This window comes from Vulpes lagopus, chromosome 2, assembly GCF_018345385.1.
Source record: "Vulpes lagopus strain Blue_001 chromosome 2, ASM1834538v1, whole genome shotgun sequence".
NCBI lineage: Eukaryota > Metazoa > Chordata > Mammalia > Carnivora > Canidae > Vulpes > Vulpes lagopus.
Window position 1 is genome coordinate 26,929,546 of NC_054825.1, and position 22,463 is coordinate 26,952,008.

The 22,463-nt window shown below is 56.9% G+C and overlaps 2 protein-coding genes across 5 annotated transcripts; both read left to right on the plus strand.

Annotated features, from left to right (window-relative positions):
* The first annotated feature begins 1,169 nt into the window (after positions 1–1,169).
* On the plus strand, positions 1,170–3,174 carry NPM3 (nucleophosmin/nucleoplasmin 3). The gene is made up of 6 exons (XM_041744567.1): positions 1,170–1,300; positions 1,597–1,682; positions 1,916–2,035; positions 2,155–2,248; positions 2,600–2,720; positions 2,814–3,174. The coding sequence occupies exons 1-5, from the start codon at positions 1,183–1,185 to the stop codon at positions 2,710–2,712; spliced, it is 531 nt and encodes a 176-aa protein (XP_041600501.1). The 5' UTR covers positions 1,170–1,182; the 3' UTR covers positions 2,713–2,720; positions 2,814–3,174.
* Positions 3,175–8,481: 5,307 nt separating this feature from the next.
* Positions 8,482–14,128, plus strand: FGF8 (fibroblast growth factor 8). Of its 4 annotated transcripts, none has more exons than XM_041745562.1 (6): positions 8,482–8,513; positions 8,616–8,695; positions 9,231–9,292; positions 9,512–9,692; positions 12,868–12,974; positions 13,838–14,128. In XM_041745562.1, exons 1-6 carry the CDS (start codon positions 8,482–8,484, stop codon positions 14,126–14,128), a joined length of 753 nt encoding a protein of 250 aa, XP_041601496.1. The 4 variants fall into 4 exon arrangements, with proteins under 4 accessions (XP_041601496.1, XP_041601497.1, XP_041601498.1 ...); XM_041745563.1 differs by having other exon boundaries at positions 9,545–9,692; XM_041745564.1 differs by lacking the exon at positions 9,231–9,292 and having other exon boundaries at positions 8,616–8,652.
* The last annotated feature ends 8,335 nt before the right edge of the window (positions 14,129–22,463 follow it).

Sequence of the window (22,463 nt, forward strand, 5' to 3'; positions counted from 1 at the left end):
CAAGTATTCTCCACAGCTGTTCCAAGTTAGGGGCTGCACCTTCCCATTCTCATCACCAGTAAAAGACTTCCAAATTTTCCCCAAGGCAAGGTAAAATATAAAAGTAGTTCTTGGCCAAGCCACCCTCTTCCCACAGTTAATAGCTTGGGTGTGAGTTAGGGCAGCTAGTTTAAATGAGTTCCCTGTATCTAGTGGAATAAGGAACAGTTTCAGTTTATCCGGTTCTTTGGTCAAAAGGTGAAAGATGGGGGTTGCGGGGAGTTGCCCAAACTATGTGACCAAGGAGTCTAAGGTGGGAGGATGTTCTGGATTGATTCAGAATTACAAACTCCAAAACGTCTGCTAGGAAGAGCAGCCCCAAATCTGAGATGATGTCCTTTGCTAGCAACCGTCAGCATCCAGCCAGCACCTGAAGCTCAAAGATAGGCCTTCTGGGTAGTAACCTTAAGATGTTAGATTAGGAAGAGGACCGAGTGGTTCCATAGTTCCAAGAGAAAATACCATAGCTGAAAAGTCTTTCAGGATCCTCAGCTCTAGGAGCAAAGGCAAATAGCATATTTTTTATGCTTTTACAAGAAAAACGCAGTCTTGAGGGATGCCTGGGTGACTCAGCGGTTGAGCGTCTGCCTTTGGCCCAGGGCGTGATCCTGGAGTCCTGGGATCGAGTCCCACCCACATCGGGCTCCCTGCATGGAGCCTGCCTCTCCCTCTGCCTGAATCTCTGTCTCTGTCCGTCTCTCTCCCTGTGTGTCTCTCATGAATAAAATAAATACTTAAAGAACCGCTGCCCTGAAATTCGCCTTTACGAGGGCGGTGTTGGAAGGGATTCCACTTTTCTACTTCGGAAATAATAACGAACGCTTACCCTGGAGAGGAAACAGCAGAGGCTGCGAAGAGCTAGAGAAAATGGAGGCAGGAGCCACTCCGTGACCACTCGAGAGCCGTAGTCATGGAAATAAGGATATTAACATTAAAAAGATCCACTGCTGTAACTTTCCTGGAGTCCTAACAGAAGTCTGACCGGGGGCCGCGCGAGCTCCCGGGCGCAGCAGCCCAGGACTGGTTGCGCCTCGGTCCCTCCCCTCAAGCCCAGCGGCTCCTTTAATGGGCGGGGCCGGAACCCGCCGCGAGCTCCCCGCTCTGTACGTGTCGGGGGCGGAGCTCCCAGACGGCCCTTGCAGCATGGCCGCCGGCGCCGCAGCCGCCTTGGCGTTCCTGAGTCAGGAGAGCCGAGTCCGGGCCGGGGGAGTCGGGGGTCTGCGGGTCCCGGCTCCGGTCACTATGGACAGTTTTTTCTTCGGTATTGAGGAAAAGAGGGCATGAGGGTGGTGCTGGGGCGGCCAGGGGCAGGGCTGAACAGGAATGCAGATGGGAACACGACGTGAGTGGGGGCGGAGGGGGCCCGCACGCGCAGCCCAAGCAAGACGAGGGGGCGCGACCCCTGCAGCACGTGTGCGGGGTGGGGTCCAGGGCCGAGCGCCCTAGGTGTTCTCGAGGAGAAGCGGGCGCGAAGGCGGCCGCTCGGACCACGACTGCACGTTCAGAGGTTTGGTGGAACGCCCCTCACGCACACTCACACACCGTTCCCTCTTCCAGGCTGTGAGCTCTCCGGCCACACCCGCTCTTTCACCTTCAAGGTAGAGGAAGAGGATGATGCGGAGCATGTGCTGGCCTTGACCATGGTGAGGTTTGCTGGGAAGGGTGGTGAATAGCTGGTCCTGAGCAGGCACCTCGGGGGCCTCTACCCGTCCCCCCAGTCCCCTTTACTGAGAGTCACCTCCTCTGCCTGACAGAGGCAGCTTCTCTTGCGAGGTGACCCGGGGACCGCTTGGGCGGGGCAAGTTCTAGAGTAGATGCCTCCCCTTGTGTCAGCCCTTGTTTGGGGAGACCTTAAGGCCTTGTGTACTCTTTCCAGCTCTGCCTCACCGAGGGGGCCAAAGATGAGTGTAACGTAGTAGAAGTCGTGGCCAGGAATCACGACCACCAGGAGATTGCAGTCCCTGTGGCCAACCTCAAGTTGTCCTGCCAACCCATGGTGAGTTCTGCCCAACCAGGTGATGGAGGTGGTGGTGTGGAATCCAGGACTGAAGGACTGACAGACTGATTCATCACAAGATGGGGCAGGCCAGGCCTTCATCCTTGTCTTCCTTCCAGCTCAGTTTGGATGACTTCCAGCTCCAGCCACCTGTCACCTTCCGCCTGAAGTCAGGTTCTGGCCCTGTGCGGATCACTGGGAGGCACCAGATTGGTGAGAGTCTTCTCCTTTGGATCTAGTGGATTTTTCGTCAGGTCTCCCACCCCGGTCCACACTCCTACCCCATCCCAGCCTTATCTCCTAGTGCAGCTCCCATATGGGCCGTACTGTCCACTGTCTTCAAGCCTACCTCCTGCATGAAACCTGCCCCAGTGTCTCCACCTCCACTAATGTGGTCTCCTTTGGCTCTCTGTCATCTTAGTATTGGAGGTTCTTCCCACCCAGCTCATCAGCTCTGGGAGGTCAGGGTCCCTGCAAGCTTAGCACCACAGGGCATGAATAAATGGCATATGGTATGAAGGGGGTCTGGCTTTAACCTCTTCCTTATGCTTTTGTGTCCACCAGTTACTATAAGTAATGACGTTTCTGAGGAAGAAGAGAGTGAAGAAGAAGGTAGTGAGGAGGAAGCTGAGTTGTGCCCCATCCTGCCTGCCAAGAAGCAGGGGGGTAGGCTCTAGCCTCTTTGGTGAGTTGTGGGAGGGGTGTCCAGCCAGGTCTGAGACGGGGTAGGACCAGCAGGTGAAGGCCTAGATGCTGACCCCTTGTTTGCTCTCCTTAGGTCCGCTGTTTGCCTGCCACATGTGCCATGCACCATGTTCCTATACAGGTTTCAAGAAATTTAAATATGTCTTCTCCATTGAAGAGGAGGGGTGGGGGTGGGGGGATCTTGAGCTGGTGCTAGGAGAGAGTCTGGTCCTATCCTTCACAGGACCCTGGTGTTTTTCTAATCTTATGCCATACCTGGGGCTTCCCTTTTCTCCATGAATGGGAGAAACTCTGAACTTTTATCCTCACCCTCTCTCCCCACTTGCCTATGAGATTGGATATCAGCATTTGAAGCTCAGGACTACACATTTTTAATACTTTTTACATTTTTGGATAAAGGTTTAAATAAAGTGATGTGGAGTTTTGCAACTCAATTGTGTGACTTCTTTACCTGCTAGTGTGGCATTCCCTTAGGGACCACCAGGTGGCACTGTGGCAGCACCGAGGGTGGCCCTAGGCCTGGGGAGGGTGAGGAAATACGGGATCCTGCTATCCTTAGGACCCGGGAGGTGGGGGGGTGAGGCCAGGCCTGGGCCCCAACTATCTTGCTAAAAGAGGACCTCCCAACACCAAACCCATTCCCAGTCCCATAGGTGGGGGAGGGCCATCCCAGGAGGTTATCAGCATCCAAACAAGGGACCTGGGCCTCTGTCAGCACTCAGGCTGATGGGCAGGGGGGCAGATAAGGGGGCTTAAGTAGTCCGAGGAATGTGCATCCCTAACCCCATGAAGGGGCTCAGGCCCTGAGAGGGCCTGTGAGAGGTAAGGCAGAGGCCAGTCATTGCCCCTCCTTCGTCTTGCAGGCTGTCCCTGAGCGGGTCTGGGCCCTTAGAAACCTGATTCCGGGGGCCAGATGGAGGGGGCTGGCCAGATTGGGTGACAGAGAAACCAGAATCCGGGTGGCCTGGCATATGGGGGCAAAGAGAGGCCCCTGGGATTCAGCCTCCTGGGCTAAGTGGTTCCTGGCCCCCAGCACATCACCTGGTTCTGGGGGGCTCTGGTGCCTGTAATAAGGTGTTCTGGGATTTGACTGCTGCTATGCCAGGAGGAGAAAGGGAAGTACCTGGTGTGAGCATTAGTGTATATGTGACCAACTCTGGGGTCAGCAGTTCAGCAGCTGTGTTGTGGGGGCAGGATTTCAATGTCCCACATACAAACAAACAAACAAAAGTTTAACTCTTGAGACAGCCTGGGGCCAGACATGCTGAGGGTGGACAGAGTATAGTGCCTGGTGGGGTGGTGGGGCCAAGCCCACTCCCTCTCACGCTGGTTGCTGGGCAAATGAGGGAACGAGCGGGAGGGGTCCCTAGGTGACCTGAAGGGGCTAGTATTGGGGCATGTAAGGGAAACTGGAGAGTGTCCCACAACACGGGAAAGCATTCCTGCTTCAACACATCCCTGGAGTCAGTTCCACCCTCTCCTTGACGAGGAGCTCTCATTTTCATTTTCTCTCAAATTGAGGATAAAGGAAGGTGACTTCTGTGCTGCAGCGATCAGGGTCGCAAACCCTTTCTCCTCTTTCCTAAAGTGCTTCCTTTGGGAACCAGCGTAGTGGGGCAGCCTGGCTGGAGACCATTCACCTTCTTATGGCGGGTCGCGAGGGAGGGGGAATTGCAGCTGGCGCCCTCTAGTGGGCGAGGTTGAAACCGCCTGTGACCGTGTGGCTCCCCTGCGGCCTCCCAGGAACTACGTGAGTGGTCTCGCCCGCGAGTGGCCTGGAATGCCGAAGTTTAGGCAGAAAGCGAGGAGTAAGTCCCTGAGGCTGACTGCATTCGTTCTTTGGTTGATTGCTTGCTTGCTTGATTCATTCATTCATTCGCTAAAAAAGCTCCTGTTAGAGCCTTTCCCTTCTTCTCACCTATAACCTCCAGAGTCTCCCGCACGTGCGTGGCTGGGGGTGCGGGAGGCTGGCTGAGTGCAACGAAAAGTCATGTCTGGGGGGTGCCTCCCCAACCCACCCATCAACCCCCTGTGCGTGGCCCTGCTCGGATATTTACCCGTGCGAAGCTCCTGAGCGCTCATTGTAAGCCTTGACTGTCTCCTGGGTGGGTCTCCCTGAGGCCCAGGCAGGCACCGAGCGCGCTCCTGCCCGCAGTGGGGGCCCAATCTACATCTTCCGCCTTCTCCCAGGACTTTCCCGGCCTGAAGAGGCGCCTGGCGGACAGAGCTGGGCATTTATTCTCCCTCCCGCCTCTCCTGGCTGCCCCTTCGGCCAGCACAGCGCACAGTAGGGCCCCTGCCAATTACTTTGACCTCGGAGCACCGAGGGACGAAGATGTACGCAGGGGTTGGCAGACCGCGGGAGGATGGGCAGGGCTGTATTTGGGGGGCGAGGGGAGACGACTCCCAGGGGCTTAAAGTACTTAACGTAGTCTCGGCGATTTGCGTCTGAACAGTCGGTGGAGACCGCAGCGCTTTGAACGCCAGGCGCCGGAGGCGCACGGTGCAGCGAGCGGCAGTCCTTGCGGTGTGCGGATTTGAGGGGCCAGGGTTGGTCTGGGGACGGGATGCATTTGGAAAGAGGCTGACGGTGTGTGTTTGGGTCCCCGCGAGGGCGTGTTTGCGGAGAGAGGCTGTTTATGTTGGCAAGGAGTGTGTGTTTGTGTTTGCAGGAGGCGAAGGGTGTGTGTGTGTGTGTGTGTGTGTGTGTGTGTGTGTGTGTGTGTGTTTGCGGAGTGTGGGGGCGGCCGGGAAAGGTGGCCGGGCTGTCACTCAGCGATCAGGTTGACAGGCGCTCCCTCATCAGGGCCGGAGAGCTCTGATTGCAGATTCGAGGAAACAAAATAGCAATTGTAATTACGGGGCTTTGATAAGATAAAGGAAGGAGCGAGCTGTCCGGGAAGCGAGCAAGAGAGGAGGGAGGGAGAGAGGGCCTGCTGGGGCCCCTGCGGAATATTTGCATCTGTCACTCACGGGGCGTGCCCAGGCAGTAAGTACCCAGTGCCCTATGTGAAGGTGTCCCCATCTTCTCCCTCCTGCCCCAACCTCCCAACACCAAAACATAGACTTTTGGGGAGGTGAGAAGAATCTCCCAAAATGATGAGGGTTCATTTTAGGGGAAGTTCTCCAATGTAAAGGAATTCTGTCCTATAGAAAGGCCCCTCTCCTCCATAGAGGTTAAAGTAATACTAAAACCTTGACCTCCACACTTGTAGGTCCCTCCCAAGATGTCCATCTCCTTTGGGGAAGGGAAGAGAGTGGGTTAAGATCATTGAGGTTCAGCTCAGGGATTTCAGAACCTTCTGGGAGCTCCAGAACCAAGGTTGGATGCTGAGTCAGATGATCTCTGGCCTCCATCCCCACTCCAGGGATGGGCCAGTGCTCAGAATGACTCTAGTTGTGGCTCCAACACTATGCACACTAAGGATGGGCTAGACTGCCCTGACTCCTGCCTGGGTCCTGCTCCATGCTGTTCTCATCCAGACTGTTTTCAGAGGGCTGGGTTCCTGGTGGGGAGAAGGCCCTTTCCACCCTCTGCTCTCCATCTCTCCATTCATTCATTTATGCACACAAATAAATATTTTCAGGAGCCTACTATGTGCAGGGCATGCATTTAAGATGGTGAGCATCCTGCCTGTTGAAGCAGTTATAGCTGGGGAGGCAGACACTCAGCAAGTGGCCTGCAGGCCTCTAAGACAGAGATGGACAGTAAGGAAAAGGCCTGGTTGGGGCTGTGGGCACTGGAGCCCACTTCACCTGTCTCCCTTCTTATGCACTCACCCATTAGTGGGGTTAAGAGGAGACCGTGCATGTCCAGCCTTTAGCAAACACAAGTGCTAATAAATAGTGGTGCTTGTGATTATTGTCTGAAGGCAAGTCTTCCTGGGGCAGCCACTCATGGGCTGAGGTCTAAATGCTCAGCCAATTTCTTCATTATTCATTCATCAAACATCAACTGCAGAACCACCCTGCCCAGCTTGGTGCTGTAAGCTGCAAGTTCTGATCCAAAAGATGTTCTTGCCTGGAAATCTGTGTGTACAGGAGCCAGCAGAGTGAACAGACTCCTGGAGGGGGGGCCAGGCCCGTGGAGTCTCCTTCTCTGAAGAAGGATGAGGTCTTCAGACAAGTCCTCTGTTTTCCTATCTATGCATCACTCAGTGTTAGCATTAGGGCTGGGACAGGTGGGGCATTGGGAGAGGTGGGGCACAGAGAAAGGAGAGGTAGGCAGCACCTGATTGTACTGCTGGACAAGGACCTGCCTACTGCCTCTGGCCTAATGGCTTCCCAGGACCATCCCAAGCCTTCCAGTCCAACTCCCAAGGACCTGGGGTGCCACTGGGGCAGCAAAGGTCATGGGCGACTGCAGCGTCTGGATAGGGCATCAGGGGATCCACCTGCTCCTCAGAAGTATGTGTCCCAGGGCATCTCTGCCCAACCCCACCCCACTATGGCTCAGGGGTTCCAGAAGCCCCTGGGGGGGAAGGCAATGAGGTGAGGGCCTGGGAGGGGCTTAAACACTACCTCCTTTGGCGATCCTCCCACCTGCACCCGCTTTTGAGGCAAAGCACTAGTCCACATCTAGTCTGGTAGGTGTGTAAATGCCAAAGTGCACAAGTAATGAGACTCTGAGAGGGAAAGACTAGGTGGCCTGGATCTAAGTCTCTTCTCCAGGAAAAGCAGCTGACAGATCTTTTGGCCCCCTCTGCTGCAGCTTTGGGAGGGCGGCAGCGACCACGGGTCCTGCCAGGGACCTCTAGGCTCCCCCACATAGGTGCTCATGGTTCCTCTGAGGCTTCAGGCTAGCGAGTGGGACGGAGGCAGGGGTGATGCTGATAATGGAGGGGACATTTCTCGCTCTTAGGGTCTTCTTGGAGACGGAGTGAGACAGGAGAGACCCGCGAGAAGGGTTATTCGGCAGAAAGGTCGGGGTCGGTCCCCGTGAGTGTGGGGTCGGTCCGGGTCGCAGACGCTCTCACTGCCGGGCCGCCGGGGAGCCGCACAGCCACTCACTCTCGCGTTGGCGGCCACCTCCAGGGGCATGCACGGCTGAAGCACACAGTAGGTGGCTCACGCACCCGCCGCCCAGCCTGGGGCGCAAGCGGACCCGGCCCCACAGCGGAGGCACAGCTTGCGACCCCGGCGCACCCCGCGGGCCAGGAAGCCCCAGCCCGAGCCGCCCCCCATCCCCGCGCGTCCAGACCCCTAGAGCGCGCGAGGGGTCAGCCCGGGGATGGGGGGAGGCGCCCCCACTGGCCGCCCCCCGCCCCTCCCGCGGTCCCCAGACCCCTCCCCTAGCCCAGACCCCCCAATCCCAGACCCGCGGGCCGCCCCGCCCCGGCCCGCCCCGCCCCCGCCCCGGGCTGCGTCCCGGCCCCAGCTCCCAGCCGGGGGCTGCGGGCTCCGGCCGCCCGCCCCGCGCTCCCCCCTCGCGCCCGGTGCGGCGCCCCCCGCCCCCACCCCTCCCCCTCCCTTCCCACCTACCCACCCACCCTGCCGGCCCGTTACCCTCCCGCCCGCTCCGGCTCCTGAGCAGCCAGCGGCCACCGGCTCCGGCAGCGGCGCAGAGCCACTCGGCGCGGCGAGCTCGACATTCCACGGGACCCGCGGAGCCGCGTCCGGCCCCCGCCGCCCCCCCGTGCTCCAGCCGTCCTCGGCCGCCGCCGCCCTCGGCTCGTCCCTAGCGGCCGCCCGCGGGCCGGCGTGATCCCGCCGGGCTCTCGGTGCTCCCCGGGCCGCGCGCCATGGGCAGCCCCCGCTCGGCGCTGAGCTGCCTGTGAGTACGGCCGCCGCCCCCGCGTCCCCGCGCGGCCCCGCCGCCGCGCCCTCTCCGCTCACCCCGCGCCCTCTCTCTCCCGCCCGCTTTTGTCTCCCACAGGCTGTTGCACTTGCTGGTCCTCTGCCTCCAAGCCCAGGTAAGGCGCACTGCGCGGCGGCGGGGCCCGGGCGGGCCGGCGGGGGCCGCGGGTTGGCAAGGTCGGGCGGGGGCCCGAGGACCGACCCTGCGGCCAGCGCGGCGGGGCTGGGAGGATCCCTCGAAATCCAGCCCCGATTCCCCTAGGAGGGAGTTAGGGAACAGAGAGGGAGCGCCCTGCCTAAGGTCACACAGCTGGTGTGCGGCGAGGCTCGAACGCGGGCTTTCGGGCTCCAGCGCTGTCTCCCACGCATCCTGGCCGGGTTGGGAGTGGATGGGGAACTCTAGGAGCACCCACATGCGGCTGCCGGGGAAGGGGTGCGAGCGGGGCCCCGGAGCGTTCGTTGTCAGAAGTCCCGGTGACTGCTGCAGGGACTCTCTCCGCGGCTCTCGGGGGAGACTTGTGGCGGGTCTGGCCGAAAGATCAGGTGCCTAGGCTCTGCGCTCGGAACATTTGCTCCGCAAATTTGTCTTTATAAATGTCAGGGATTGGGCAGCGCTGCCTCCCTACTAACGAGCGCCCTGCTTTTCTAGGAAGGCGTGTGGGCGCCGGGGGTGGGGTGGGGGTGCGGCCGCCGCCGGGCAGGGAGCTTGGTTCCCTGATCCCGGCCGGCTGGGGGTCCCAGGGGACTTCGCAACAGGTAGGTCCAGGTCGTTCTGGGCTCATCCTTGCTAGGCTGGGTCTGCCTGACTTTCCTGGCTTGGGTGTTGTGGCCTGAGCTGGCAGGTTGGGGGGACACCGCAGCCCCTGCTGGCTGTCTGGGGCAGTGGAGGTGCGTGCAGGGCGATGGGGGCCGCTGGGGGCCCCTGGGCAGAGTAGCATTATAATGGCGTGTTGTGTATTTTTCAATTTCCTAAAGGTAACTGTTCAGTCCTCACCTAATTTTACACAGCATGTGAGGGAGCAGAGCCTGGTGACGGATCAGCTCAGTCGCCGCCTCATCCGGACCTACCAGCTCTACAGCCGCACCAGCGGGAAGCACGTGCAGGTCCTGGCCAACAAGCGCATCAACGCCATGGCAGAAGACGGGGACCCCTTCGGTAAGGCGAGCTGCGCCCGGCAGGGTACAGGTAGCTTGTGGAACATGCCCCCCTTCCCCTGGCTGGCCTGCTCTGACGGGACCTGCAGGCCCCATCTGTGCTGGCCAGAGGCCTCTCCAGGCTCCTCAGCTCAGAAGGGAAGGAGTTAAGGCAAAGAAGCCTGGTGGGGGTCAGCTGGAGAAAAGAGGGCTGGGGAAGGGACCTTGGGGAGTACTTGGCCCACAGGTGCCCCTTCCCTGCCCAGCAGATGAATGAATCCAGGAGTCTCCCTTTCCACCTCCCCCATTCACACACCCCTCCCCAGCTGCAGGTGGAGACAGGGGGTCTGCGGGAGGGGCCCCAGGTTTAAGGGAAGCTCTTGAAAGAGGATATGTCGCCAGGGTCCACAAAAGGAGAGAGCTAGGAAGGAGAAGAGAGAAAAATTGCCCCAACCTTTCCAGCTTGGACAGGGGGTGCCATGAACCTTTAAGTATTTTGATCAGAAGGGCCAGCCGCACATAGGGGCTTGGCTGGGAAAGGTGTCTCCACTCCACTGACCCAGGAACCTAGGTGGTGGTCGGAGCGGGGCGCCAGGCTCCTGCGGGGTGCTGAGTCCAGGGAGCTACCGCGGGCAGAGAGGCGGAGGACTGATTGATTTCTAAAACATTCAATATTCCTGCCTTGAAACAAGGCCAATTTCCAGAGTCCTGGATGTACCAAGAGAAAAAGCAAGCCCTCTGGGCGGCTGGTGTTGTTTTTAGAGAGCGATTATTGTGAGTTTAAAAACCTTTAAATAATGACCAAGTTAAACAACCATGAAAGGAGAGGGGAAGACTCTATTAAAATGTAATAAAAAGGTGAGGCATTTTAAGAGCTAAGAAGAAAAATGAAGAATGATATAAAACAGAAAAAGAACGAGCCTTTTTTCAGATGTGGAGTTTGAAAGGAGTTGCAAGTCTGTAAATGTTAAAAAAGAGGTTCAAGATTGTTCTCTATGAATCTCTGGAGAGACCCCCGCGTCTGGCAGAGCGATTAAAACTCTTCTTACTTTCACCTTTTTTAACATTTCCTGAATACTTTCTCCTCTTCTCGAGCCAGTTTGGGGGATCGAGTATGTCTCACTGCATTTTTTCTGCATCGACGTAGCTGACTTCCCTTCAAAGCTGGAGAAGGAGACATAATTTTCCCGGGATAAATCTGTCACTGGGGTGGAAGAATAGGTTTGAAAATGTTAAGCTTTCCAAAAGCCCTGTCGGGAAAGCCGCTGTAAACTGCGGCCCCAGCTCCCCAGATCCACCAGGAAGGGGATTGGGGGCTCTCTGGGGTGGGGGTGGGGGGCGGCCTGCCCGGTGGCCGAGCTCCCCCGCTGGGCTGGCAGGGCCAGCCTGCCGTCCCTTTGTCCCTCCAGACCGGCTGCTTGCTGCCCTTCCCAGCTTCCAAGGAAAGGGAACGGATGCTTAGCTTCTCCTGGGGTTGCTTCACTGGAGCAAATGGTCCAGCATCCTTGGGTTTAGAGAGGGAAGGAGAGGCTAAGCTGGCCATGGGGGAGCTCGTCTTCAGACATCTGGAGTCCAATGCCCACTTCTGTCTTTATAAGTGGAGGAAGCTTTCCAGGTGCCCTGATCCCTGTCTGCCCAGGCAGGAGCAGAGGCGCTTAGGCTATGCAGCCAGGAGAGTAGAGGGCTGAATTGCTTCTGAACTGGTCCCAGGAAGGAACAGAGGGATTGTTTCATCCCTGTCTGCCCCATTTGGCCAGAATCCTCAGAGTGTGATCCCCTCGCCCCTTCTCCGGTCAGCGTCCCTCCAGCCCTTAACAGCAGCCACTCCTTGCTCTGGAAGGCGAATCAGGAGAGGGATGAGCAGACTGGCTGGGTCCAAGAGGAGGTGGGTGGGAGGGGAGGTGACAGCTGCATTTCCATGGCTGACTTGGAGCCAGACTGAGAAGTTGGCCATTGGGTCCCAGCTCTGCGCTTATGCGAAGTGGTGGGGGTGGTCACTGGCTGAGCAGTGAGGGCTGCCTTGCTGACCTTGGTGCTCATCCCCCCCCCATTAGTTTTGGGGGCAGGGAAAGTGCTGCCTTGTTGGTGCAGGCTGGGAGACAGCTCTGGGGGTCCCAGAGCTACTTTCTCAAGGAAGGGAGAGGAATAGAGAGGAATAGAGAGGACAGGAGATGCAGCCCCTTTTGTCCTAGTCCTGACAGCTAAATCAGCCCTCATCCCCTTCTTGGGGACAGCCTCAAAGGGAGGAATCACAGAGACTAGACAAGGAACAGGACTTCTGTGGCAAGTTGGCTGTTCAAGGGGAAGGTGAGGGGGAAGAAGGCACAGAATTGAGCTCCCTGTCTCAACGGCTTTCCAGACTGAGAAGCCAGCATGCCTGATTTTCTCCCCTCCTCACCCACAGAAAGTGGTTACTGGGGTGAGAAGCCCAGCTGTGATGGGGGTTGAAAGAGAAAAGACTATTTGAGTCATTGATTTCTGGACACTGGGGCTGGGGACAGTGGTGACTGGGAAGCATGGAGAAGAGCAAAAGCCTCTCAGCTGGGGTCTGGGGTTCTGGTTCTGGGAAAACAGCTGGCTGTGTATGGGCTGTGTGTGTAGGGAGAGTGGTCTCCATCCTTGTCATCTCTGCAGAGCAAAGATAGGGGTGGGGGTGGAGGGTGGCCAAGGCTGCGAGTTAGAACCTGAGGTGCCAGAAACAGAAGAGGGAGTGCTTTTATGTTTGGCTTCAGAGCTGATGTCATTGCTGCACCCCAGAAGTTTATAGTGATCTATGAGGCCTGTACACAGAATATTTGGAGTTTGAAGGATTCCCAGAGATCTTTCGATGAGAGTAGAACTCTAGTCATGAAGTCTTGACATAAAAGTCAGTACTATCTGGTTGTAAAAGAGGGTCTGTTCAGTTGGATGGCTCCGAGATTCCTCTGCAGAATTCAGCTTGTGCTTCAGGATCTTGCCATCCTCTCTGTATGAGTCCAGGTGAGGGGCCTGAGCCCAAGAAAGGGGACTTGATCTCTTTCCCAGTGTTGCAGAGCATATGGGCAGCTGGGCTGGGGCTGGAGCCCACATCTTGGGTACCTGCTCTTGGAGCAGTTGCTACTGGAATGTGACAGGTCTGAGGGTCAGCTGGGGTGCAGATGTGGTACAGTAGGGGGTCTGGGAGCTTCCAATAACCATGCCACCACCTTCCCTGACAGCAAAGCTCATTGTGGAAACGGATACCTTTGGGAGCCGGGTTCGAGTCCGGGGAGCTGAGACTGGCCTCTACATCTGCATGAATAAGAAGGGGAAGCTGATTGCCAAGGTGGGGCCCCAGAAGGAAGGGAGGGTTCCTGGGGCGCGGGGAGTAGACTGGGCTGGCAGGACTCCTCCAGGGTCCCGGGGCCACCTTTGGGTTAGCTCATGATTGGTGGTGGTGGGGGGGGATAGTGGGGGAGGTGAGAGAGAAGGAAACTGCTGGAGAGATGAAAAGCTATAAAGGCACAGGAGGAAGAAGGAAGGTTAGGCAAGGGGCTGGTGGGGGGGGTGGTAAATTCCATATATCTTTTTAACAAATCGCCAAATTGCTTTGCTATTATGTCCAATTACATGGTACCAGCATTTGGAATGTTCAGTAAGCCGCAGGCCCAGCCCCTCGGCCGAGCTCTGAAATGGCCCCATTAGTCACGGCTCTTCTCCAGCCTCCAGCGCCCCGCTTCCCGGGCTTCTGGGGCTGGGGGCTCAGCGTCCCCCCACAGGCCTCCCTTCCCCTCCCCCATAGGGTGGCTGCCTTGGGGCCCCTGGGGTCCTTGAGGGCCGAATTAGAGGGCTGGGGAGGCTGGGGAACGGGTGGGAGCGGCTGGGCCAGACTGGTGGGCAGGAGGCCAGGGCAGGCAGGGTCTGGGCCCCCACTCTGGCCCTGTGTGTTGGGGCCCAGCCCTCCGGAGACAGCCATGTGTCACTGCTGCCCGGGAGGACAGGAAGTTGCCGGGTGGGCTGCGGCTTGTGAGGGATTAGAGAGCGGGTGCCCGGGCGGTGGGGGTGGGGTGGGGCTGCCGCTCGTGCCCACCCTGCCATCTGCTGGGGTGCCCACCTGCTGTCTGGGGCCGCCTGCCCTCTGCCTGTGCCGGGGGGCGGGGGCGGCTCCGGCGAGCCCAGTAACGCGGCGTCTGGCCCCCCGACCTGCAGAGCAACGGCAAGGGCAAGGACTGCGTGTTCACGGAGATCGTGCTGGAGAACAACTACACGGCGCTGCAGAACGCCAAGTACGAGGGCTGGTACATGGCCTTCACCCGCAAGGGCCGGCCCCGCAAGGGCTCCAAGACGCGGCAGCACCAGCGCGAGGTGCACTTCATGAAGCGGCTGCCCCGCGGCCACCACACCACGGAGCAGAGCCTGCGCTTCGAGTTCCTCAACTACCCGCCGTTCACGCGCAGCCTGCGCGGCAGCCAGAGGACTTGGGCCCCCGAGCCCCGGTAGGCGCCGCCGGCCCCCGCCCCGCGCAGCTGGCCGCCGGCCGCGGGGCGGGAGCAAGCCCGGCAGGGCCGAGGTCTGCGCTGCCCAGGCTGGGAGGAGCTGGGGCAGCCCCGGGTTCTAGCTGTCCGTAATTTGTTTGCTGTTGGTTTTTTTGTTGTTGTTTTGTTTTGTTGTTTTTTTTTTTAAACAAAAGAGAGGCTCTATTTTTGTATTCCACTTGGCTGTGGTGTCTGTCTTCTTCACTTTCAGGAAGGCCGGTTGTAGCCTGGCCTGGGATTCTGACGGGGGTTCCCTCTGGGTGGGGGTCGGGGCGGGGGGAGCTTTCCCAGTTCAGCAGAGGTGCTCCTGAGACCCCCGCACCTGCAGGACAAGTAGCCGGAGAGTCCGCTACACCAGGCTGTTTAAGGGTGGCTGTCAGTGGGGGGTGGATGTGTAGTCGTTGTTATTAAATGGCCAAAATGTTTACTTAACTTGCCTATTAAAGATGTGTGTTGGAGAGCAAGTCCTGTGGGGATTGGCCCCCTCCCCTTCCCCAGCTGCCCTGGGGCTGCCATAGGCAGCACATCAGGCACCAATTCTGGCTGTAGCCTCCTTCCAGCCTGACTTGGGACCTGTGCCTGTCGTTGTTACATGGAGGGGCTCTTCCGAGAGGACAGAAGCAAAGAAAGGGGCAAGAAGAGGCTCTCAGCTGGTCCTGGGAGCCCTCAGATAAGGACCTCCTAGCTCCTAATGGGAGTTATTGCCATCACCTCCCCTGGTCCCCTCTGGGGCAGAAATGATGGCTCTGCTAGGACCGGAGCTGTGTTCATGGATTCAGTGAATCTTTAAAAAGTGCTTCTCTGTGTGTGCCTAGATCTGTGTGGGAGACAGGTTGGAGATGCCAGAGCTGGTTCTTTCCGAGTATCAGGCTCCAGTGAATGAAAGAGAAGAGCAGCTGCCAGGGTCCAAGGCAGGGCTGTATTGGAGGGGAGACTGCTAAGACTGGTGCTGACAATTGTGACATGGAGCAAGTATAGACTTCTGAGGAGCTGGTTGGAGAGCTGTGAGCCTAAGGTGCTGAGCTCAGGGACTGCAAAAAGGCCCAGGGACTATGGGCCATGGGAGAGGTGAGATAAGGCCCAGAGGGAGAGGAACTGGGTGCCGGGGGTTTGGGGGAGGAGATCGAGAAGGACCAGGTGGAGAGCCTATGTTCACAGCTCATAGGTCAGAAGGACTGGCCTGAGAAGGACCTGCTATTGAGGAAGAAAGACCAGAGCCATGCTATGGCAATGGTAGGGCAGGTTGTGGTATGGGCACAGGGCTGGCCAGTGTGGGGGGAGAGGTGTGTGTTTGGATGTGGACTGAAGAGACTGGTATCACACCACATTGAGGGAGAGCCCAGGCCCAGAGGCAGCAGGTCTCCTGTGGGCAGAACTGATGGAGTCTTCATTAACAGGCCTCCCATGCTGGCTGTTTCTGCTGCCTTCTTTGACAGGCCCCTGGGGTGGTCCCACAGCCCAGATCCTGGGCCCATCCAGAAACCTTTTCCCTCTGGGCCTCTGTTCTTTGGCATTTCCTTTGAGTGGCGGGGCACCCTGAGGCTTCCTAACCATGTGGGCCTCTCAGAGCTGAAGCCGCAAGTTCCAGGTCAGCCCATCCAGGTGGACGGAGTTTCAGCTCCATGGGAAGCCTTGGAGTAGAGAGGTTGGGGATACCCTGAGATCTGTCCATGCCACCTCATCTGGCTTGCTGTGGGGGTGTGGGGCTCTGGATAGAGTAGGTGTCTCTTGGTGCATGGATGCCGGGGACATTGCGCGGGGGCTCCAGACATCTCTGTTCCAGCTCCCCCAGCCCCTAATGCCTCCTCCCTTCTTCATTCCCTCCCCTCCCCCTTTAATTAATTCTGGGTGAGCAGCCCGGCTTTATTGTGCAAGGAGCTTGGGTCTCACTGTGGGAAAAGTCACACCTTCTGAGCAGCTTCTGATGCCATGCAAATGAAGAGACCGTCCAGGAAACGCTTTCATCTGCACGGCCGCCTGTCCAGCCCCCAGCCCAGTAATTGCCCACATTTCACTTGTTTGAGAGCAATTCCTGGGGGAAGCCATAGGGTAGGAGGGAGTCTGGGGTGGGGGTGGAATGTCAAGCTCTCCCTGCCTGTGATCCTGGTCACAGAGTAGGGCCAGACCGGGCCAAGGCTGGACACAGGCTAGGCCAAAGCTACTCCTGAAGCACCCAGGCTGGGGACTCCTGAGTACTCCAGGGTGGCAGAGTGGACTTATGCCCTAGTTGCCGTGAGGGAGAAGAGGTGGGCTGTTCAGAGAGCCAGACCTGCCTTACAGAGAAGAGGGAGGTGACAGGTGGCAGTGGTGGTGGTGGCGGTGGTGGTGGTGGCTCGGGGCAGCGGAGAGGTGACCAGGAGGTGGGAATCCTTGAGGCTGCCTGGGGCCTTGGAAGGGGCTGACTTCCTAGCAGAACCCACTGGCCCCATGGGGACCCATGGGAGCAGAGCCCAGGGTGGTGGGGCCAGGCTGGGCTAGAGCACCCACCACCTTGTTTATCTTCGCCTTGCTGCCTCCGTAGAGCCCTCGCTAATGGGGTTTTACAGCCCACTCAGGCTGCAACTGGCCAAGAATCAATCATTACCGGCACTTAGTGGTTTGATAGTTAACAGCCTGAACTGAAGCCAAACTGGTTGTTAACTGTGATAACAACTGATTTCAAGGGGTTATTGCCGGCCCAATATGCTCAGTCCATTTATTTCGGGGAAAACAAGCAGGGAGCCGTGGCAAGGCCCAGAAAAGGGAGGTGGACCAGGCTCTTCTCAGCCAAAAGGTCTGTTGCTCTGCCCTAGAGTGGGTGCTGGCTGCGAGGGCCCTGGGGGCTACCTGAGGCCTGTGCCAGGCTTGATCTCCCAAGACTCACTGAGGACCTGCCTGCTGGCCCAGGTGACTCACATGGAAGCCCTCTTCCAGTCCTTCCTTCTCTCAGTGCTTACCTCATCTTGATCCCCCATCTCCTTTTTTTTCTAGCAGTACTGCCCCTGAGACCCTCACTGGGATGGGCTCCCCATGAGGAGGAAGCAGGCCAAGTGGCTGGGCCTAAGCTTGTCCCCATCCAGAGGGTGGGCTAGACCCCTCACCCATTCCTCCCTCACCCAGGCCTCTCAGAACCCTGCCAACTCCAAACTAGAACCTCGTCTTTCATTTCAAGGCCAGCCAAGACTCCTCCCAAGCCTTGATGAGAAAGACAAGTGAGGGCTCTCTCCTCTCACTCCACCAGGTTCTGTGCAACCCTTCCTTCTACCCTAACCAAATGTCAGAATGTGACCAAGCATCATTCTAGAATGCTGCAGCAGCAAAGGACCTCAAGAGTTCTCCACCATCTATAGATCGCTTGGGGCCCCAAAGACACTTAGCTAGGGTCAAAGCTAGTACTAGAATTCAGGTGTTGTTTTCTAGACCCGGGCTGCCTCTTGAGGGTTGTAGATCTTTCCCTAATTCCATGCATTCATTTGATATTTATTGAGTACCTATTGTGGGCCAGCCTCTATTCTGGGTAGAACAACAAGCAGGACACGAGACAAAAGCCCTGTCATTATGGAGCTCATATTCTAGTGGGTGGGGGCAGGGGTGCAGAGCAAATGGTATATAGGATGGCAGACACTGAGAACCACCTTGGGAAAAATGCAAAGAAGGGAATGAGTGTGAAAGGTGGGGTAGGGTAGTAGCAATTTTAAATAGGGTGCTCAGAGAGGGCCTCACTCAAATCTTAATGTTTGAGCAGACACCTGGCCCAAGTAAGGCTTTCAGATATCTGTGGAGGGGCCATCCAGGTGGAGGGAAGAGCAAGTGCAAAGTTTCCTGCATTTAGGGGAAGAGGAAGGAGGCCAGTGAGGTTGGAGCAAAGAAGGGAGGACTTGGGTGTGGGGGAGGGGGAGGCATGGAGAAGGCTAGAAGTTGAGGTGAGGCCAGAGAAATAGAAGGGGTAGTGGAGGATCACGTAGGGCCATTGAAAAGACTTTAGTTTTGATTCTGAATGAGATAGCAGACTATTGGGGGTTTTTGAGCAGTAGAGTGACATACTCTGAATGAAGTTTTAACAAGATTACTGTGGCTGCTGTGTGGAGAACAGATAGCCGGGGGGCAAGGGAGACCAGTTATGAAGTTAGTGCAGTAATCTAGGCTAGGGATAACAGTAGATTGGAGGCAGTGAGAAGAGATTGGGATTTGGGGCAGTTTCTGCAAGTGGGGATGATAAGATTTGCTGATGATTTGAATGTGGGCTGTGTGAGAGAGGGGTTGAAGGGTTTCTAGGGTTTCTGGCCTGAGCCACTGAAAGAATAGAGGGGCCATTTACTGACACGGAAGATTCCAGAAGGGGCAGATTTTGAGGGGAAGAGTAGGAGTTTGGTTTTGGATATGTTACATCTCAGCTAGCTAAAGAAATGTGCAAGTGGAGCTAGTGAGTGAGCAGTTTGCATGAGTCTGGAATTCTGGGGAGAGGTCTAGAGTGAAGACACACTTTGGGAATATTCGTTGTACCGGTGATTTTTAAAGCAAGGGACAGAATGGGTTCCCTCAGGTGTGAGCATAGCTAGAGAAGAGAGGAGCCCAAACCTGAGCCCTGGCACACTCCAAACATGTAGAGAGGAAGCTCTCATAGTGCTGCCTTTACCTCCAGAGCCTAACTCAATCCTGTCTACCTACTCTTTGACTTCTCTACCCCCACCCTGCTCCAGGCCATCATCAGCTCTTGTCTGGCATTTTTTAAATTAAGATTTTATTTATTTATTCATGAGAGATACAGAGAAAGAGGCAGAGACTCAGAGGGAGAAACAGGCTCCCTGCAGGGTGCCCAATGCGGGACTTGATCCCAGGACCCCGGGATCACATCCTGAGCTGAAGGCAGATGCTCAATCTCTGAGCCACCCAGGTGTCCCAACTCTTGTCTGGCTTTATGGCAACAGCTCCTAACTGCTCTCCCTGATTCCTCTCGCATCCCCTGGCAATCCTTTCTGTGCTCAGTAGCCAGAATTTCCAAAACACAAATCTGATCGTTCTACTCCCACCTTATCTAGAATTGAACTCAGACTCCTTTCCGTGACCCTCACGGTCCCTGGCCTGCTCTGGCCTGGCTGTCCATCTAACCGTAGGGCCTAACCGCTTAAGCACTGGGGCTACACCTCCTTCCAGCTTCTCTAACAGGCCAGGCTAGTATCTGCTTCAGAGCCTTTGCACGTATTGTTCCCTCTGCTTGTGATGCTTTTCCTCTTGAACTTGCAGGCCTAACGGCTCATTCTGTAGATCTCTGCTGTCATTCTCTGCTTTATTTCTTTATTACTCTTAACCGTATCTGATATTATCTTGTTTCTTATTTGCTTGCTTTTGGTCTGTCTGTCCTCCCCAAGGGAGCAGAGACTTGACTTGCTCATTGATGCGTATCCAGTGCCTGAACCGGTGTTTGGCATGTGGGTTTTTGGTAAGTGTGGGTGGAAGAAATGAACTGCAAAAGTGAGAGCAGACTGGGAGGCTGTTGAGTGGGCCCAGCAGGTCAGGGGTCCTCAGTGTCCAGGGCTGGGTCAGACTTGAAATGCCTGACTGTCAGGGAGACTTGAGGATGGTCCTGGGGTGGGTGGTCTCTGGAGCCTATCCAGACATTCACAGCCTTACTAAAACGGGGTCCCGGGCAGGCCCACACAGGCTCAGCCCCAGTTTCCTCAAGCTACAATGCCTGTTTCCAACATGAGCATCTAAGCAGGGCCTCGTGTCAAAATTCCCCAAATTCTGCCCCCCCCCCAACTGGACTTCCACAGCAGCCAGGGGACGTCAAAGGGGAGAGTCAGGGGAAACTGAGAGCCAGAGAGTGGAGGCAAGACGAGGAGTAAGTAGTGAGATAGCTGGGGAGCTGGCAGAAACCCTGGGGGATCCCCGAGTCCCACGGAGCTGTGAAGGGTTGTGTAGTCAGGTGCTTTCAATTATCCTGCTGCCCCATCGAGATCTCTTGCTGACTCTCAAGAGCTAAGTGTCCATCTGGGCAAGGCCCAAGACCAGAGCTGGCCTTCGTGCATGGCCTCCTACTCGTGGGCAGATGCTGAGAAGGGCTCCGGCTCAGTCCTGCAGTCTCTCACCCTTAGCCCCTCTCTCTGGGAAACAAACTCAAGCTGCTGGATCAGTCTTGGAGCTGCATCTCTTCTCCCTTTCTTCCTTGGCTGTGGATGGTAGAGGGAGGCCATGATAAAGAGGAGAGTCAGGGCATTATCCTGTCCAACCAGGGGCTGTAGTGTTGGCACTGGGGGATTAAGGTCCCCAGTCATGAGGAATCAGATGGGCCCTAGCTTGGGGCCTGGCTGGAGGTACTCAGAACAAGGGGCCAGAGCCGGGCACTGCTTTGAGGAGGTAGGGAGAAGCCCGGACACAGCTCGTCATGGTTTGCAGTTCCCACTACCGTGAGCCCAGAGAACCAGAAAACGCCTGGGCCTGAGGCCTGGGAGAGACACAATGGTAAGCCCTCGAGGAGCCAGGGCACAGGGCCCTGAGACCCAAGCCAACTGCCAGGAGAACCAGCCAGTGACTTTCAAGGGTGGGAGGGGCCAGGGCCAACACCAAATTCCAGCTGTCCCTGTCTGCCTGCAGGCACACAGTTTCCAAATGCCCGGGCTCAAAACCTCTGCCTTTTTGGCCTTCTCCTTGTTTCCAGTCTCCGACATTTAACATTTCAACTCGATAAACATCACTAACTCTTGCTAAATCTTTCTTCATAGAGAAATCCCTCTGTCCCATCACAACCTATGCTGGGCCACTGCACACCCTCCTACCTTGTCGTCCTGCCTCGTCTCTCCCTGGGCTTTCTGTACACCCTCCCCTCCCTGCCCACTGCAACCCTCAGCAATGAAGAGCAAACTCATAAAACATTCATCATGGGTAATACACCATGTAGGACCTGTCTGATCTCAGTTCTGATAGGAGAGGCCGGGTCAGTAGGATGCTGGGTCTTTGGCTTCTGAGGGTTTGGGCTGGCTTCTCCACCTGGGCTCAAGTTCCAGCCACTTCCATTAAGCCAGGCCTGATCCTCCCTGGGGGGGGGGGGGCGGTGCATGGAGGGTCCTGGGGAGAGGCGCTAGCCGCCCAGGGAGGGAGAGGTGGCTCCTTGGGGTGCTCCTAAGTGAGGCATGGCTGGGAGCTGCAACCAAAAGGCTGAAGCCAGACGTCTGTGCTGAGAGGGGAAGAGGGGAGTAGGGTCAAAGCCTAGGCACTGAGGAGTGTCTAGGATGGTTATATTTGCTCCCAGGGAGCCTGGTAAGGCGGGACTGTGCTCCGTGTGAAGGAGAGAGGGAGTGGCATTGGTGGCAGGCCTCTGTGTGGGGACACTTCCATCACATGAGTGGACCAGGCAGAGAGAGGGAAGGGAAGGTAAAGGAATCTTCTCTTACTCTCCCAGCACCCCTGGAATTTGTACTGATGCTATACTGGCCCATCCATCCCCCCGTCCCAACCAGGCCTAAGCAAATTGGAGAAAGGATTCAGAAAAATGGCTACAGCAGCCACCAGAAATCAGACGTGGCTTGTTGTGACGTCAGGAATAAGACAGAACTAACCTTGAATCCTGGCTCTGGTGTTGCTTGACTGTGTAGACCACCAGTCACATGACTGCTCTAGGCCTCAGCTTCCTCACCTGCCAAATGGGCCACATACTCAACCCTACAGAGTTGTCATGAGAGTGAGAGTTACGAAGTCGGCCAGGTGTCCAGTAGAACATCTTAACAACTGTTCCTAGCAAGGATGTGGAGGGACTAGGGAGGAGGGAGAAGGGATTGGGCCTGCAGAGTGAATCCCTGGGAGCGTGGGTTGGCCCAGGGATGTCATCCAAGAGGCACCCTGAGGAACCAGGAGCAAGGAAGAGTCTCTAGGGAGGCTATTTCCTGGGAACACAGCTCCAGTGGCCCAATGGCCCAAGGCAGCCAGGAAGCTGGGAGAGATGAAGGGCAAGTTCCTTCATGCACAGGATGCCTGACCTTGCCCCATCCCTCCCAGCTGTCCAGGTAGGTGTGCCAGCCAAAGGCCCAGGCCCTTGAAGGCCGGGGAGAACTGAGAGGACACATGTGGTGGTGTTCTGCAAGGGGGGTGGTCTCCTGGCTCTATCCCAGAGGCCCATGTGTGGGTCTTCCCACCCTGTTCCTGAGACCTGGCCTTGCCTCCCCTCACCCAACGCCTGAAGCAGGGGCCAGGGAGACAGTCGTCTGTGTTGTCCAGAGTTGGAAGAATGGAAGGAGAGAGGAGCAGAGAGAACACGGAGAATCATTATTCAAGGCTTTGTATCTTTCTTTCTAGCCAATGCCAAGCTTTTCCTTTCCCCAGGGCCT

Coding starts and splice junctions, on each gene's coding strand:
- FGF8 (XM_041745562.1), top strand. CDS start 8,482: ATGGGCAGCCCCCGCTCGGCGCTGAGCTGCCT. Junction 8,514..8,615: donor CGCTCGGCGCTGAGCTGCCT/GTGAGTACGGCC, acceptor TGTCTCCCACAG/GCTGTTGCACTTGCTGGTCC. Junction 12,975..13,837: donor AGGGGAAGCTGATTGCCAAG/GTGGGGCCCCAG, acceptor CCCGACCTGCAG/AGCAACGGCAAGGGCAAGGA.
- NPM3 (XM_041744567.1), top strand. CDS start 1,183: ATGGCCGCCGGCGCCGCAGCCGCCTTGGCGTTCCTGAGTCAGGAGAGC. Junction 1,301..1,596: donor TATGGACAGTTTTTTCTTCG/GTATTGAGGAAA, acceptor TCCCTCTTCCAG/GCTGTGAGCTCTCCGGCCAC. Junction 1,683..1,915: donor ATGTGCTGGCCTTGACCATG/GTGAGGTTTGCT, acceptor TACTCTTTCCAG/CTCTGCCTCACCGAGGGGGC.